The sequence below is a fragment of the Centruroides vittatus genome, unplaced genomic scaffold (assembly GCF_030686945.1).
Source record: "Centruroides vittatus isolate TY-2023 unplaced genomic scaffold, ASM3068694v2 contig_680, whole genome shotgun sequence".
Classification (NCBI taxonomy): domain Eukaryota; kingdom Metazoa; phylum Arthropoda; class Arachnida; order Scorpiones; family Buthidae; genus Centruroides; species Centruroides vittatus.
Genome location: NW_027122427.1, coordinates 3,789,139 through 3,807,742, shown reverse-complemented (window position 1 = coordinate 3,807,742; position 18,604 = coordinate 3,789,139). Strand labels below are relative to the sequence as shown.

The 18,604-nt window shown below is 25.4% G+C and overlaps 1 protein-coding gene across 3 annotated transcripts in view; it reads right to left on the bottom strand.

Annotated features, from left to right (window-relative positions):
- The window catches only part of Not1 (CCR4-NOT transcription complex subunit 1), a 124,722-nt gene continuing 106,118 nt past the window's right edge, over window positions 1–18,604 (bottom strand). For 2 of the 3 annotated variants that reach the window (XM_067276294.1, XM_067276296.1), the window contains exons 39-49: window positions 16,619–16,853; window positions 12,094–12,333; window positions 9,864–10,027; window positions 5,710–5,827; window positions 5,539–5,640; window positions 5,210–5,467; window positions 5,064–5,132; window positions 1,512–1,692; window positions 1,311–1,443; window positions 525–659; window positions 1–445 (exon numbers count right to left, since the gene is read on the bottom strand). In XM_067276294.1, coding sequence (XP_067132395.1) covers window positions 379–445; window positions 525–659; window positions 1,311–1,443; window positions 1,512–1,692; window positions 5,064–5,132; window positions 5,210–5,467; window positions 5,539–5,640; window positions 5,710–5,827; window positions 9,864–10,027; window positions 12,094–12,333; window positions 16,619–16,853 — 1,702 coding nt within the window. In that variant the 3' untranslated portion in view covers window positions 1–378. The remainder of the gene's footprint in view (window positions 446–524; window positions 660–1,310; window positions 1,444–1,511; window positions 1,693–5,063; window positions 5,133–5,209; window positions 5,468–5,538; window positions 5,641–5,709; window positions 5,828–9,863; window positions 10,028–12,093; window positions 12,334–16,618; window positions 16,854–18,604) is intronic. The other variant, XM_067276295.1, reaches the window with a different exon arrangement.

The following is an 18,604-nucleotide window of genomic DNA, read 5'->3' as shown; positions in this document are numbered from 1 at the left end:
TAATATTCAAACTACATTTATTTTCAAATAAAATCTTGTTCTTTTTTTTTATCAAGATATGACATATGAATGTAATCACATTAGATGAAATGAAAAATGCACATCTGATGAAAAATAATCTGAACTATCAAAGTTAATCAATATTTTACATTTTAAAACATGTTTGTACATTATATTTACCTTTCAAAAGAAATTACTTACAAATGCTTTCACAATATATAAAATTGTCAATATTTTATACATATTTTACTCATTACGATAATGGCAAATGTTAAGTTCTCCTATTCTTCAATTGAGTATCAGTCCTAATAATCACAATTAAGAAAGTAGGAGACAAAACACTTCTGGTGGTTGTCAAAATTTCAAAATTTACAGATTTCAGGAACTAGCTGATTCTGTAGAAGGCTTCTGTTGCATGCAAGAACGTGCCACAGATTCAAATAACCTAAGAAAAGCATTAAAAATAGTTGCATTATATTTTCTTATAATAAAATATAAAACGTTTTACTTTTCAGATTACATACTTTTCAATTTCTGGAGCACATCTTACAAATTCGTGATTCCAAAACTTGAATGTGGGATTTTTGATGAGTTCAATAAAAGTTACCAATAAGCCCCATGGATGTGGGCGATTAACAATAAGACGCTCTAATAAAACCCTATAAAAGTATACCAAATTTTTTAATTGAAATCTTAACAATTAATTATTCAAATTTACATTTATTTCATATATCTTTTAGAAAAACCACCTCAAAAAATTTTACAAAACAGTCATTCCAGAAGGTTCTAATGGTATTTAAAAAAGAAAATATAACTTTGTTAAGCCAATCTATTAATATTAAACTCAAATACTCACTGCTATGAAAACATGATGTTAAAATAATATCACTGATTGATTAATGTTATTAACATTAACACATTAATTTATAAATATCACTTTAAAACTTACCAGTTTTTGCAAAATATTTCACATTTATATTATGTGATTTATTTAAATAAATAAATTTCAGGTATAAAAAATTTCATTTAACAAATTTAAAATAAAAAATGTAACTATTTCTTTATGTATTATTTTTAAGAATGTTTTACATTTAACATAATGTAACAATTAAATTTTTAAAATATTGAAACTATATCCTCTTACAGTTTAAAACACTTTTTTAAGAAAATCTTTATGTATTTAATAAACTATTACACTTTAACAAATTATTGAAAATTACAATTGTAACAGTTAAATTAATTAAATTTTGTATTCAAGTGTTACTGTGAAAAGTTTTAATTTTCTATACTGATATTCAAATTTAATTTACCTTGTAATTTGTTCTTGTATAGCTTCTGTATTTGCTTCTGCAAATAAATACAATAACGTACAGCTAAAATAGTGTGTGTGACTATTAGGATACCTCAATTGATTTGCAATTGCATTGAGAAATAAATAGCGCCCTAGAAAAAAAAGAAACAATAAATATCTAGAAATTTAATAATAAATTCAAATTAAACAATTGTCTTACCTTCTGTGTCTAAATCCACAGCCAAATTTTGAAAAATGTCCATATGAGAAGAATGTGTTATTGTACTCATACTAGGTGTCAATCCCTTGCTTTGAATATAAGTTATAGCTTGAGTACCAACGTATAATACAAGAGCATTTATCAAAGGTATATTATATCTAAGCCCTGGTTCATTGGACAGCTAAAAATAAAAATAAAAACAATAATTTTAAAACCTTATTCCTTTAAATAAAATTTTTATTCAAAATGGATGATCCACTTTATTTATAAATAGCAAAAACAAAACAAAATGCAACTTATGCATTCTGTTTATTTTCTGAAATTAAAAATATACGATATGTGAATTGTTTCATCTAATTTTTAATCTCAAAAATTTTTTTTACATGTTAATATAATTATTTGTTAAATATATTTTGCAATTACAATATACATTGTTTTATTAGTGAATACTATTTCTAAAATTCACTGCAACCCTTAATTAATGGTTTAATTATTATTGTTATTGTTTAAAATGTATAGCTGCTACTTCTTACTGATCATAAAATATATTGAAAAAAATATAGTGTTGATAACACTACTTTTGTATTAAATTGATAAGCAAATTTTTTATATAAATTACTTCCTCAATAATACCTATCAAACTATCATATTTCCTGACTTTTTATCAAAGTATTTCCTTAAAATTATTCTTGATATTATCATTATGAAGGAAACAATACTCTACTTAAATTTCTTTGAAGGCTTGACTGAGTATCTCTAAACACCAATTAATAATAAATGAAATGTACCTATTTAATAAGTGCTGCAATTAAAATATTTATTTAAAAAAATTAAATCATCATTCACATGTTTCAAAAATTAAGATGGCAATGTTAATAAAGAGAATAAAACAGTAGATGTGATTGTTATATACCTAATAAAAATAAAGAGCTTAACTATACATAAAAAGCAAATATATTTTGTTAATATATCAGATATATAAAAAAAAAAAAAAAACAAATCCATCAGAATCAACAACGTTGGATTAACTTGCTGACAAATTCAAAATGTTTGTGAAGGATAAAAATCTAATGTAGTGGTTAGTAAATTAGAAAAGTAATCTTTGTTCTTTATGAAAAAAATATATATATATACATACATATTTATTTATTTATTGTCAAATAAAAATTGTTTTAGAACTTTTTAACATAAATATAAAATATAATAAAATCTTTGACAATATAATTAAATAAAACAAAACTAACTTTATTTTCCATTATGACTGGTTATTATAGAGTAATGTGTATGTAGATATTTTTCAATTTTTTTAATCTTGTATCTCTTATACATTGCTCAAAATAATTAGAGAGAGCTACTATAATAGACTTTTTAATAATAAGTACTATAAATGTAATTTTAACATTTAGAAGTTTCTAATGAATCTTATTTTCCATGTCAAAGATATATTGCAGTTTTATGTAGATGAAGAATGCCATATTGTTCTATTACGATATATAGAAAAAATTTAATGAAATGTTTGATGTATTAGTTTCAAATAAATTTTTTTAGTAAAAAAAAAAAATCTATTGGGTTGAATAGAAAGCTTTTGCATTTTTTTTGAAGAAATGTAATGTTAATTTTTGAAATATATTTATTCAGTCAACAATTTCATTCCTATAAATTTACAATTTCTTTCTTACAATGTTCCATAAGTTTATTAATGAAATCAATATAAAAAAAATAATCAGGCTTCTATTCAAAAAAATTAAATTGTATGTCTTAAATTCTTCAAAGCTTTTAATTTTTTTAATCATTTAAATAATTTTTGAATTTCAAAAGAAAGTCCGTCTTTGCAAGTTCACTTATTACGTAATTCACATTATTTTGCATATAAAATGAGTGTTTTTAAAATATTAGTAAATTACAGTTTATCGTTGTTTTGCAATCCTTATTTTTGGATCAGTTTACAGATCTGCTTCAGACCTGTAAATTGGCCGAAAAAATGTTTGTTCTGTGATTAAAGTTATTGCTAGAAACGCACAAATGGTGCTTTTTTTTTTTAATTTATTGTCGAATCTCAGGTTGTTAAAAAGAGTTTTATGAGTCGGCTACATTTCGGCTACTTTTTAGAAAATTTTAGGCTACAAAAGCTAAAAATATTTGGCCAGCTGTCATACTCCAGACAAAAAATTGGCACTTAGGTAGGTTGAATTTGACACTCCTGCATTAAATAAACAGGATGGATAATCTACAATTTTTCAATTCAATTAATTTATGTTTTTGTCGTCATCAAATTGATGGGAGGACATGAAAGACGATTGATTCTCTTCTTGTTAACCAGATGCAAATGTTTTTCTTTTAAACCTTTGTTTATTTAATCTAACTGTCAACAGCAGACATCAGAATTTAAGGTTTTATTAAGCAGTAAAATCTGATGATAAATTATACAATCCATATCTCACTGTACACAATGCACTAATTTTTGGAACACAGAGATCTTTTTAAAGTTGGAACTGAAAACTGAATCTCATTTACATTTTTTTTTTCTTCTTTTTTCAAATAATATTGTCATAAAATACTGTTTTTACTGTTTATATGACAGTGATATCTTTGAAAAATTCTCAAAGCAACATATGCAGTATATGGTTCTTATCCAAGGTCATTTGTTCTTAATTTTACCCAAATAAAAAACTCAAAATAGGTATTTAATGATACTATGCTATCATATGTGAACCATAATGGGCTAAACATCATAAAAACTTTAATTACAACACACTTTTAGTCTTGTAGCAACATTTGCCAAAAATGAAAAAAAAAAATCCCCTTCTAACCAATAGTATTGAAATAATAATAGTAATAAAACCCTGCAAACTATCATCATTATATACAGATGACGTAAAAATATTTGCTGAAATAAAATAATAATTTAGATGAAGGATACTTATTTATTCTCATCACCAGCAAAACATTTTTTTCAACTATTTTACTCTAAAACCACAAGTATTTATTAAAAATATAATTAAACTAAAATACAACAGTTTCTTTCAAGTTTAAAAAGCTTAAATACTAGCATTCTAGTTATCAAAAGAAAATGATACTCCATTCAGCAATGCTACATAAAAAGAACATGGTTATCTAGACAATGGAACAATTTGAAAAATAATAAAATATTACCAAAATACAAAGTATACAATTATTACTAAATTATTTTTTAAAAACAAAATACAAAATTTGAATAAAACTTAAAAAAATTTTTTTCATAAAACAAAGTTGTTGTTTGTTTATTCTTTTCTTAATGTCCAAAACAATTATCAAAACTATCTTGGTAAGAACACATTGACAAAAAATCCAAATAATGACATAGATAAATATAGTATTAAAATTTTTGAAAGTTTTTAAATATAATTAGTAACTTAATTTCACTTATTTTTGTATGAGGAAAAAAAAACCTTTAAAATTTATTCACAAGAAAATATCTAACAATTATAGGATAACTTAAAGAATGTTTTACTTTAAACTATTAATAATTTTCTTTGCAAAAATACTTAATAGTAATAATAATAAAATACATACTTGAAGGCTACTCCTTAATTCAGATAAAAATGTTACTGGACTTCTTGTTTTTATATATGAATCTAAATCCTTTAATAAAAAGAAATTAATTTATTAGAATACTTAATAATAGTATTTATATTAATTAAACATTTCATTTTATATACTTTTTTAAAATTAGGTGGTAATATCAAATTAGGAAAGTTGGTTAAAAGTCGAGGTGCTGCAGTAATTTCTGGTAACATATCTACTTTTAAATTTGGTGTGAATGGATCTGGTAGCCTCATATTTCTGGGAAATGCACTAAGAATGAGATTTCTCATTTGTATACAATTTGGTGGTATTACATCACAGAAACTATAATGACATTCACATAAGAATTCTGGAAAATCATGTAAAAGCACAAGCAAGACTCTCAGCGTTCCCTGTAAAAAAATAAAAAATTTTAGTATTACCTTAAACAGTAACTGAGAGAGGAGAAATATCCAAAACTTACCTTATACAAAAGATGTATAGGTTTTGCTAATTCTACATTTCTTAAAAAGGGAGCCAAAAATTTAAAAAGATGGACTAATAACTGACTGTATAAATTCCAAGCCTAGAAATATTCAATTTATATGTAAAATTGTTAATATTAAAATTACAATTGTTATAAAATATATTTTACCTTTTGTTGAGGAGTTAAAGCCAAAATTCTACCAAGAAAAACTCTGTGAGATACCAATTCTAACCATGCATATGCAAATCCAGGAGCTTTGGCAGGTCTTAAAACATGTAAGGTATTGCTACATAAAAAAAAAAATAAAAATTCTTAATGTTCAGTGTCTGCATAAACATTGCTTAAGCAATATATTTTCTAAAGATTCAAATGTAAATAAATGAAAATAGTAATGTTAATTATATTACATAAATGAATAAAAGTACAAGTGCAAAACTTACTAATTGCATAAACTCTTAATATTAATTTCAAAATTCTGAACACTGTTATTAAAGTTTTAGTTATTATAGTAACAGTTTCTGTAGTATTCATATTAAATGTTAAAAATATTCCAAAATTTTATAAACAAATCTAAAATATTTTGTTTATATGAAATATAGCTGCAAGGCAATTTAAAATTTGTCATGTTACCAAGTAAGAATATTCAGGTAAACTTTTAACATTTAAAATAGCATTTATTTATTGTAGTGATAATATTATAATGGATAATGATTGTATTGTATTAAAAATGTTGTGGCATTTGATAATGGTACATAATGATCTAGTGTTAAGTTAAAAACCTATTGAATATGTAAAGCTTAGTTCACACTGAGCGAACAGTGAAAGCAAATGTGAAAAGCGATTTTTATTTGCTTAGCAAAATTGACCCTACAACCAAAAGTGAAAAGTGGATTGCAAATTTTAAGCAGCCAATCATTTGCAAGCAAGCAAAAACGTCATCTCAAAAAACAAAATGGCTACTTCTGATATCTTGTTGTTAACCATGTTTGTTTATTTGTTGAGTAAAAAACATACTTCAAACAGAAAATGATGCTGGGTGAGAAGTATATTAAAAAACCGTGAATTACATCGTTACCATGCTAATTTGGTGCAAGAGATGAGACTGAATGACAGAATTTTTTTAGGTAGGACTATTTATACTAATTTTTATTCTCTTTAGTAAGAAAATATATGAATAACAATAAATGGTATAAGTTTATATAAACTTCTACAAAGTTGTTCTATATTTACTTTACACCAAGAATAAGCTTGTATCACCATCGTGAAAACAACAAGAACCACATGACAACTAGCGGGAATACGATTAGTGGCAAAATTTTTTCTCTAGCAAAACAGTTCAACAGTTCCGAATTTTGAAGCGATTTGCAAAATAGTAAAATTCGCCGGAAACGAAGTCATGTCAGATGTGTTATTCGCTCTGTTTTTCGCTTTCGCCAGCAAATCGCGTTGTGTGAACTAAGCTTAATAATTTCACAAAATTAATACTTTGATAATTCTTTTCACAAATTTTCGAACGTCTGTAGTGCAATATTAAATAATTATAAATATGTCAAGATAGAGTTTTCAATATAAAATAGAAATTCTTTTATGAAGCTAGTGAATTAATTATTTGTTCTATCAATAAAATAAAAATTTGATAACAAATGAGACTTTTAATGAGCTCTGTCTTTATTTTGAATGACTGTATATATGCAATAAGGAAGATGTCTATAATGGTATTATAGATTTAATTCTAAAATCTTCTTTGTTGTAGAATTGACAATATAACTTAAAAATTTAGTGAAAAATATATGACTACAGTACAGCATCGATTATCCGATCCCCGATCAACCGTCACATCAGTTAACCGACCGCGTTCTAGTCGGCAAATTCAAATGTCCGCCAGTGATGTGGCGTTACAATATTTGGCTGTCATGGCTACTTTAATATGATTTTTGTTACATTTTTGAGTGTTTTAGCTGGCAACACTGGCTCGACCATAAAAGGAAGGCCAGTATTTAAACCATGCTTAATTTTGTCTTTATTTTTGTATTTATTTTGTGGAAAATAAAGAAATAATTTTTAACGATACAATAGCGACGATTATTTATTAAAAAAAAAAATTTTTTTAGGCTTAACATCGATGAAAATTCAATGCGAAGTAGCAATATACTAATATACAAGTTACATGGGATATACTAATATACCATACTAATAATGTATTTTTTTGTACTTTTCGGTTATCTGTTTTTTCAGTTATCCGACCAACCCCAGTCCCCAATTGAGTCGGATAATCGATGCTCTACTGTATATGGGTATAGAAATTAAACTGAGAGTTTTACAAAGTGAAATTCTCAATTGTGTTATTTTCAACTTTTATTAATGAATGTGTTAAAATATTAAATATTTCAAATATTGATTCAAAATTGACCAAGACATACATATCAACTTTATGCAGATGATATTATAGAAAGTTCTCAAATTATGAATGTTTGAAAAAAGCCATTTTAAAATAATGCAGTGGAAAAAATTAGTATACATTGTTCAAAATACATTTTGCAATTATGCATCCAGCATAGTTACATTGTTAATGTTAATGTATGTTATATATCTGAAAATTCATTGCAATGAACATCTTGAAAGACAGTGAAATTCTTCAATAATTTTCTTGGTGTACTTCAGAATGTCCACAAAGCCACTGACATATGAATATAAAACTTTCCTTAACCAAATTTTATTTGTATGCAAAATTTCTGTACAAGTGTTGAACTAAAGCTAGACTAATGATTATCTCTTCTCTTCTATTCAAATCAGCTCTTTGTTTCAACTACTCATTCTAACATTCATACTAATATATAAACTGGAAAGAAAAAATTCTTTCCAGTTTATATATTACTTTTATCTTCTTTTGTTTTTGAGAACTAATAAAGACTTAACTGTTTTAATTTTATACATGTTACATGTCATGTTATGAAACTATTTATTAGTATGACTGTTATTTACATTTACAGTGTGTTAACAGAATCAAACTTGTGAGCATTTACTATTATTTTAAATGGAAAACTTTTCTTAATACATAAAATTTGAAATGTTTGTATGTCACACACATTTTAAAATTCCAATCTTGTGTAATTTGAAAACCATTGAAGATTAGTATGTTAGTAATTTTTTTTACTGACTTGGAACTTGAAATAATTTCAAAACTAATGTTACAGTATTTAAAAATAGTATATATGTTCACAAAAGATTAAAAAAATGGTACTAGAAATGAAAAAAATATTGAGATGTAAACTCTTATTGGATATTTTTATATTTGCAGAGTATTAATTTGTCCAATGTGACAATCTTAACTAAAATTATTAATTTTACATCTGTTGTTTTAATGCCTTTTACTTTTTTACTAATTTTTATAGCTAAATATATGCTACCGACAATGGAACATAGTACATGAACTGTTTGGAAAAAATAGATTGTCATCATAAAGCAATTTTCCTTTTGATTTCAAAGCATACACTTTCAAATCTAGTCCTGAATAAATGATTAGATTGTAATTAGGATATTGTGCATTATGAATTTATGTTCAACTAATTATACAATATTGGGTAAAAATTTTCCAAATGCCAGAAAATATAGTATTATTATTATGTTAAAAAGATTGTATTCATTATCTGATAAAGCAGGTTAAAATTAAATATATTCACTAAGATATTTCTGTTATATTAAATACTGAATATGGGAAAACCAGGAATCTAATCAAATCTTGCTTGACATATATTTTTCCAAACTTGTGTTTACCAAAATGCAGCAAAATATGTTTAAAATGGCAGAATATAAATTATAAATGTTAAATATATCAAATCAAATAAAATTACTGAGAAATATTTGTTAACTGATTTTTAAATTAACATAGTGAGATTAACTGTACAATAATTACTAAATGCAAAATTCATTTCTACTATTAACATAATTATTTTGTATACATTTAGAACAAATATGTCAATCATACAATTTCAAAGAGAAACAAATATAAAAACATGTTTTTTTTTTTAAACATTGTATTGCTTCTAAATATTTACAAATTTTATGCATTTTACAGTTTAAAATATTGTGAATTTTACATGAATTGTATTAAATTTTGTTATTCTAATTAACTTCATTGTTAACAAATGAATTTCTGTAAAATTACTTTAAAAAATTTAGTTTTATGTCAAATTAAATCACAAATAAAGAATACAAACTAATAATAAAAATAAAATGAACATCAAACATTTGTATTTCTTGGATTCTCATCTGTATATCTACTTTTGCACCCCCTGTATATTATTGATAAAAAAAAATCTTACCAAAAAGCAGTAGTAACTTGAAAATTGATAGCTTCTAAAATTGGTTCTGGTGCACTCAATTCAAGGAAAAGCATAATAAAAATTCGATGGTATGGAAGCTGTTGAAATTCAGTACTTCTTATTTCATGATCCTGAAGTAAAACGCCTGCTACAATACCAAGAACCTAAAGAGAAACATTTATAAATAAATTTAATATTTGTATTCTAAATAAATTCAAACAAACAATTACAAATAGATTAATATAATAATTTATAAAGTCAAGTCTTGATTACAAAATAAATCAATTAATAATTACACAGATCATATTTAAGAATATTCCTGAAAATATAAAAACTTATGCATTTTAAAATGAACTTTAAAAATATGAAATACTTATTTTCTATAAATTTATTTTTCTTAGCCTACTTTAATGCAGTGTGTGAAATAATGATTGGGCTATGTGATAATGCTATTTAACATGAAATAACCAATATTGCTTGATGTGTTATCTATTGATACAGAACAAAGTTTGTAGCATGTACTCTCTAAAAGAGCTGCTCAGTGAAGCAAACAGCAACAAGATGATTAGTTTGGCAATGACTATCAAGAAAAAAATAAAAATAAGCTGCATGTGTTCTTCAGTAAGAAGATTCAGAATAGTGTCTATTTAAAGGAATGAAGCACTGCAACAATTGTAAACATTACTCCAGATATTCTTACTCAAATGTGGCCTGTAGTTGAATAATATCACATTTGAAATCTGATGAAGATGCTCAAAATCTAAGCTAGTAGCTGCAATAAATATATTTCAGAGCATATTGCATAACATTTACCACCATATAAAAGCACTCCACCATTATTTTTAGGACACTGTATTTATTTTTGTAAAGGTATAAGAAAATTGTTGCATCTGAAATAATAGCAATTCTTCTACATATAGAGTAGTGCAAATTGTAACCTTTTGAACTGATTAACAGAGCTAAATTTTTAACTAATATTGTGTGAGGTACAGTACTAATATAAGTTAAATTTGAAAAATTAATTTTGTCACACTTCAATTTAATTATTATTTTTTCTATATTAATTTATAATAAATATCACATCATTCTGATCTAATAAAAATCTTAGTTTAATTAATATACTTGGGTTCAAGGGAAGTAATTAAGGTTTCTAATTTTATAAACTATACCATTCAAAATAAAATTTTTGTATAAAAGTTTTAGCATAACAATGAGTGTTAGATAATTGATCAAAACTAAACTTTCAAGAGCGGTAAAATTCAAGATATGTAGACATGTTTGATAAAGTATTAAACTTTAAATTCTGTTACAATTCTCATCTTTCTTCAAATACTTATACAAATTATTATTTTCAAATTCCAGAATTGTGAAATAGCAAGAATTTTCTAATTACAGTTATATTTATTTATGTATATTATTTATTTTCTATTTTGTTTCAATTATATTGAGTTTTGGGGGTTGAATTATGCTAAACCTCAACTGCTATCGCAATACTTCCCGACTAGTATTTCATTTACATAATCTCATGCTAATGTCTACATAATGAATAGAATTTTATACAACTAATTTAACACCCCACAGGGCTTAAAAATGATTAAAATATTAAATAATATTGTACTATATTTTGTAACCAGATATTAGTAACAAACACTAGTTAGAAAACATTTCATTTCTGTTTGCATGCATGTTCAATATGCAAATTAAAATTGTATAAAAAGCTTATCAAACTGGTACAACAAGCTAGACTTCAGCACACAGCTGTGGAATTTTAAGTTATTGATAACTCTAAGTGATTGATTGAATTGGTGTTGATCAAGAGTTTTTCTATTAAATTTGTTTTGTTAATCAGGTTTAAATAATTGTAATTTTGTAAATAATACTAACAGGCATTTTATTGTTGTAAACATTGAATTTAAAATTTGTAATATTTGAGCTTTATTCTAACTATTGTTAAAATTATAACTTTTATACTCAAAGTCCATTACTGGCATTTATACTTTAGTAAAGACTTTATTATTTTATTTTATGAACTCTTGGTGAAGGATTGTTTCTTTGATAGTTTGGACCTTGCAGAATTATGAATTCAAAGTTATTACTTCAATAACTGGAAAACTGTAACTAAAGCCAAAATAATTCTTGATTTTATAATGATTAAAAAAATTTAAATAAAACTAATTTTGTCCTATTAATTAGGAAAATTAATATATAAAATAAATTCATATATACTTACCTTATTTAGTAGATTGACTTTTGTAACTGTATTAGATGCATCACCACTGTGTTTTACCAAAAGAGCAATGAGTCTAACATAAGCATCTAAAGTATGAAAACACTTAGCACGAATCAAAGTTGGTGAACTTGAAGGCTGATCTGCTAGGGCTCGATAACAGAGATCCACACACATCTCCGTGCTCAGTCGAAAGAATCGTGTTATCAGATCATCATTCTTCAGTATCCCCTGCAAATTCATCTAAAAATAAAAATACCTATACACTACTTCCGCAACTTCACAATACTGGATAAAATATAGTTGCCAGTATGGAAGTCATCTTACAGTGAAATCTATTCAGAATGATAATTTGAAATTAATTTCATATTTTGGAAATGCTGAAAATTTTTCCTTCATACAACTCTTAAAATAATATTTAATTTATAATAAATGATTTTTTTTCATAACTTTAGACTTTATTATAAGGACATGCTTCTTTGTCTTTCTGATTTAAAATTAAGTTTAAAAAATATATATTTAGGTGTAAGTGCTTATGCTGTCTTTAATTTAGAAAACAGTATTTCCCCAAAATTATGTTAACAGATAAACTGATATATATTTTCAAAGAAAACTATATCATGACAAACATGTAGCATGTAGGCACTTAACTTAAAATTAAATAACAAGATTCAATTATATTTTAAAATTAGCGCACAAAAAAAAACCAGATTTTTAATTAAAAATATAATTTTTATATATATTAAAAACTTACAGTTTTATTTTAAAATGTTAAATTTAATATGATTAATAACTAAGTTGATCCAAATTACAAATTCATTTATTTTGTCAAGTTCTATTGTTAAAAAGAAAGGACACACACAAAAATTCAGTGTCATGTTTTTAAAAAATATTTTGTGGAAGAAATTTTTAATATATTCAAGGAACATGTAACTTGTTTTGGAATTTTATAGCAACATTTAATTTGTAAAATGCTACAAAATTGTTGTAAATACGAAAATTTTGTATTACATTCAAATACAGTGAAACCTGCTAATGTGACCATCTGCATAAGGTGACAACTTTAGAGCTAGTCCTGTCAGTGGTCACATTAGCATGTTTCACTGTATATCCTTAAGAAAAAACAAACTTAAAACTTTTAAAACCAAATTTAAGTTCTTGCCTATTGCATCTAATGTTTTAAAGCATTTAATACAATGTACCTGAATGAACCTCAAACAATTCATGTTCTAGCACAATTAGTGCCAACAGATGAAGGCAACCCATGCTAGAACAGAAACATGATATGCTTCAAAAATATTTTAATACTTCTCCTGAACAAAGACATTTGAGTTGAGAAATGAAAAACTTATTTTAGTTCACTTATCAAGACTTTTCTTGGAACTGTAGAAAACATAATATACATGTCTATATATGCAGTTTTTGAAAAAAAAATTCTTAATAAAATATTTCAGGATTATGTTATAGTCCTAGACTAAGATTGGTTTGATGCAAACCTATGCATACAATGACAGTAAAAAGTTGAATTTTTTTTTTGTCACTATAACAAACAGTAATATCTCAGTATAATTTTTCAATATGTAGCAAAGAGATAATTAAAGAGATTTACTTCATAACTATTTTTTTATTAACATGATTTTTTTTATATATATTTTACTGTTATTAAATATTGTTTTAAACTTTATTTCTTAAATGCCTGCTTTTTTGACAGCTATAATATTAAATATATATTTTTATAGATGATTGACATGGTAAAAATTATACAACATAATAAATGAAAAAGCATCCTTAAAATAGATAAATGGAGATGCTTAACAGAATACATAAGTAAACAAACATTTTTAATTGAATATCGAAAAGTATTTGAAAATTAAATTCCAAGAATTACAGTAATTTTAAAACTTGGCAAATTTTCTCAGGCAGAAAACTATATACTTTATATTTATTAGTTCATCTTTCACAAGTAACAAAATAATAATTTCATGTTAAAGATGAACAGATATGTCTTAAATGCAAAGTTAGGTTCTCTTCAAATCAAGAAATCTTATCAAGTATTGAAATTTTAGTATCATTCTCCAAATTCAATTAAGAATTAGACTTGTCTTTCCTTTTTAACATTTGATTTAAATGATTATCTATGCATGCTATTAAATACAAAGGTTACATTCTGTTTCTAATAATATTTTGTACAAATTTTTTTTTTAAGTTTTAGCAAAATTGTAATGCTTTGCAGCTTATGAACATATAAATATTTGAAAAAAATATATATATACATTTATGTTTTACATTCAAAAATAATTATTTAAGTTTCAAAAATATTTTTCTATTTCAGAGATATTAGTATATTATTTTCTGTAGGCTCAACATAAAAAATAAAATTTATTAACCTATCCAGTGTTATTCTGACATATCTCGGTCACGACCTACTGACCTTGGCTGGTTGACCCAAGATATCTCGTTTCAGCATCATAACGTTTTTGAAACTTGATGTTGCTAGTTGTTATAATTTTTATATTAAAACTAATTTCCAAAATATATTAATAAATGTAAAAACAAAAAAAATTATATTTATTTTGTTTGTGCAAGATAAAAAATACTTTCGGATGATACAATAGCCATGATTATTTTTTTTTCAAAAAACGTTTAATTTTCATTAGGTTAACGTTGATAAAAATTCAATATGGCGCCACATGCAATGGAGAAAAATGTCAACATCAGATAGGTTAAGGTTGCTTTTGGATTGTGAGGGGAGAACACAAGTTTTACAATTTTTAAAATAAATCCTTTAAATACTGAAGAAAGCATAATTCAGTTTTTAATTAAAGAGAACTGTTAAAACAAATTTAAAAACATGATCAAATATTTATGAAAACAATTGGTATAAAATAAATGAAGACACCTGATAATTTATTAACCATATTGAAATTTAATCTCATGATTCAAAAGCTAATTACAGAAGAGAATATAACAACATATTATAATATTTCAATAAGCTGAAAGGAAAATTTTCATTAGATTCTTTTTAGAAATATCTCAAATTTTATAAAATATTAAAAATCTTATATAAGATCTCAAAACACTTCATTCTGAAGAGATTTCTCTGTTAAACATATGATAAATATTTGAAACAATCAATTTAAATATATCTAAAAACAAACTATTACTGTCTACTGTTGATAAAATATATTTTACAAAAATTAATGCACTTTAATTATTTGAAAACTTAAAATACATTAAAACCATGTTATTTCAATATTAAATAATTCAAAGTCTATTTTAGTTCCCAGCCAAGAGAACAGGATTTTGCATTTATTTTATTTTAGATAATTTGAAAATGTGTACAGTGAAATTTGAAGTCATTATCCGGTCTGGCAACCCACAAAAATATTTAATTCAAAATCTCCCATCACGTTACTTGCTTATAAGTAAAGTTTCCATGCTCAAATGGCATTTTTGGTGACAGTTTTACCAATTATACATTGTTGATTTATTGGACATTTGTTAAAGGTCATTCAGATGTCCTACAGCATTGCCAGTGAAGAGAAAATTTTTGTTTTTAAATTTATGGAAGAAATTTGGTTTGACATTTAATTATTTTCCACATTTTTTTGCAAAAATATATTGTTTCAATAATTCCAAAGTCTTAAGTAAATGTGCATATTCATGATAGAATGAACACTAATAGCTTTAGCTGTTAATAGAGCTTGTTTTCATCATATCACATGAAAACTATTGGAAAATGCACATGTTACACGTAAAAGCATTTTCTCCAATTTTCATTGTGGAAAATGTGTACATGAGCATTTATGCAAGGACACTAAGCTAGCATTTGTAATGGACAGAAAAGTACATAACTATATGGAAAAAAAAATTATGTTGAATTATTTTGTTAATCAACAGAAAATAAATCTGAGCAAATGCCATTTTAACTGTTATCTTTATTTCTGTAATAAAGTTCATTGTCAAATTTTATAGTGTTTCTTTTAGTACTTACTGCCAAAAACTGTGATTTTCTAACTTTTTGGCCACAATGATGCAACACAATGAAACTAGAGAAAATGGTGTTTTTGATGTTTCACATTTTATTTTCAGGTGTCCTTCCATCAGTGCTGATGAAACTAGTACTCATTACATAACAATGTTCCTATCAATTAAAACATTAGTGTGTAGATTGACTTCTTTGTACATTATTTTCAGGTCTTGCTTTAAACATAATTTATGTGTTCATTGTTTTCACTAAGCACAACCCAATTGGAGGTTTTTCCAAAATAGTTTAATTTACTAATTAATAACTCATGACATTAATGCATTTGTAACTGAACAGGTAAAATTATATAAGAAAATATCATAATTTTATAAAAGAATCACATTAAAAAAAATTTTGATTCAAAGAAAACTCTGGATAATTCAGTGTCATGTTTTTTTTTTGGTCCCTTGAGTTTCAAAATAACGAGGTTTCACTGTATCTGAATTTTAATAGTATTACAAGTAGTACATTTATATAAATACATATTATTTTATTACTTACTTGATGTACAAAGAGAGTAAAAGCCTTTGTACTATCTCTCCCAGCAGTAGGTGAATGAAACATATTGACCCATTCTCTCAATAAAAATTCAGTTTTCTCATGTAATCCTGGTGGATCATCAAACTCTCTTGCCTGAGTAATGCCAGAATGCATCATTGACATTGGACCACCAGCTATTCGTTCAGGAAAATTTTGATCACTCAGAGATCTTAAAACCTCTAACATTTGAGTCAATCTAATAGAAAAAAATTTAAATAATAATAGTCATATCAACTTTCAAGTATATTTTATTTATCAAAATTAAAATCTAAATAAATATAATAATTTTAATAATAAATTACTGTATTTCTTTGATTAAACTCTAGGATTTTTTCAAAACTGGGATTTATTACCTTACAACAGATGAGTGAGTCAAAAGAAAGAAATACCATAATGATGCACACACTTTTGGAATTATTACAACTAATTATTGACTATATATATATGTAGTTGTGTAGCTTATATATATAAGCTACACAACTACAACATTAGAGTTTTTCTAATTATCCTTCATCTGACATGTTCTCAACTCAAATGTGTGCCTTTCCCATGCTCAATATTTAACAATATTTATATTTTCTTAAATGTTCCTGTGATCCTTGGAATAGAAATTGCTGTCTGACCACAAACAGTTTATAGAAAAAATTTTTACTTAAATTCCTTACCTGTCAGTCTAAACCAATTACTCTACACCAGGCTTTCTCAACCTTTTTTCTTACTGTTGTCTCCTTTTTGCTATTTTTTAAAATAATTGCTTTATATTGTACCCACTTACAAAAATATTAAAAGAATACATTACTTATATTGTTTATTTAATGTGATCTTTGAAGTTAATGCTTTGCTGCTAATTTTTAAATTTTTAAGCAGATGAAGTGACTTGACTTTGAAATAATTTAATGGAATAGTAGACTTAATGTAGAAATAAATGTGGAAAAACAATGTGAATTCTTGTTTGTGTGTATGCTCTTAAATATTAACTCAAACATAAATCATGAGGTCATCATCAAGTTGTTTGCACTGTCTACCTGAGTCATGGAACTGCATTCTCTATCATCAAGGAATGCTGGAAATGTAAACAGATCTGCTGTCAGTGGGTGCTACACATCCTTACTGGAGCACAGACAGCATATGGACACTTTACTACAGTATCTGTTCTATTATCATGCAGAAGGAGACAGTTCTTGTCTAGAATCATCACAAGAATCCTATTTCTTTCTTTATGAACTAGGCAACCAAGTAGCAAACTTGCCATTGGAAACATGTATCTTCACTTCCCTAATACACAAAAATCCCAAAACCTTTGTACAAAGCAAACAAAAGGTTATATTAATGTTCTTTTCTGACTACCAAGTATCACTTAATTGAATTTCTTCCAGAAGGATCCACTATTAATGTGACAAGTTTCTGCAAGATGCTCCAAGCAATACATAGAACAATCAGTTTAAAACATCCAATCCTCTTCACTGACAGACTTGCTCCTGATTGATAATGCATGATCCCATATAGAAGTAGAAAATCTATTAGAAAAATGTGATTGGGAAGTGTTGTTCCATCCTTCTACAACCCTAACCTGTCATCATGTGACTTTCATGTTTTTTGTCCAATAAAAAAAATTGAAGGGACAGGAATTGAGATTAAGGAGGCAGTGACAATGGCTTCAACAGCAACCACATAAATACTATGAGCAAAGCATCATACACCTGGTGTCTCAGAAAGACAAGTACCTAAACAGTGGAAGGGAGTACTTCTAGTTTAAATGTAAATACAGTAGACTATTTCAAGATGTTCTAGAACTTTTTGATTACATCAAATACAAATATAATAAGTGTGAAAACTTAAAAAAATGAAATTTTTTTATTTTTTCAAAGTTTCTGTTTTAAGCAAATGCTAATTAACTTTAATTATTCTTTTAAATAAATATATTTGTTAAAAATATCATAATTCAAC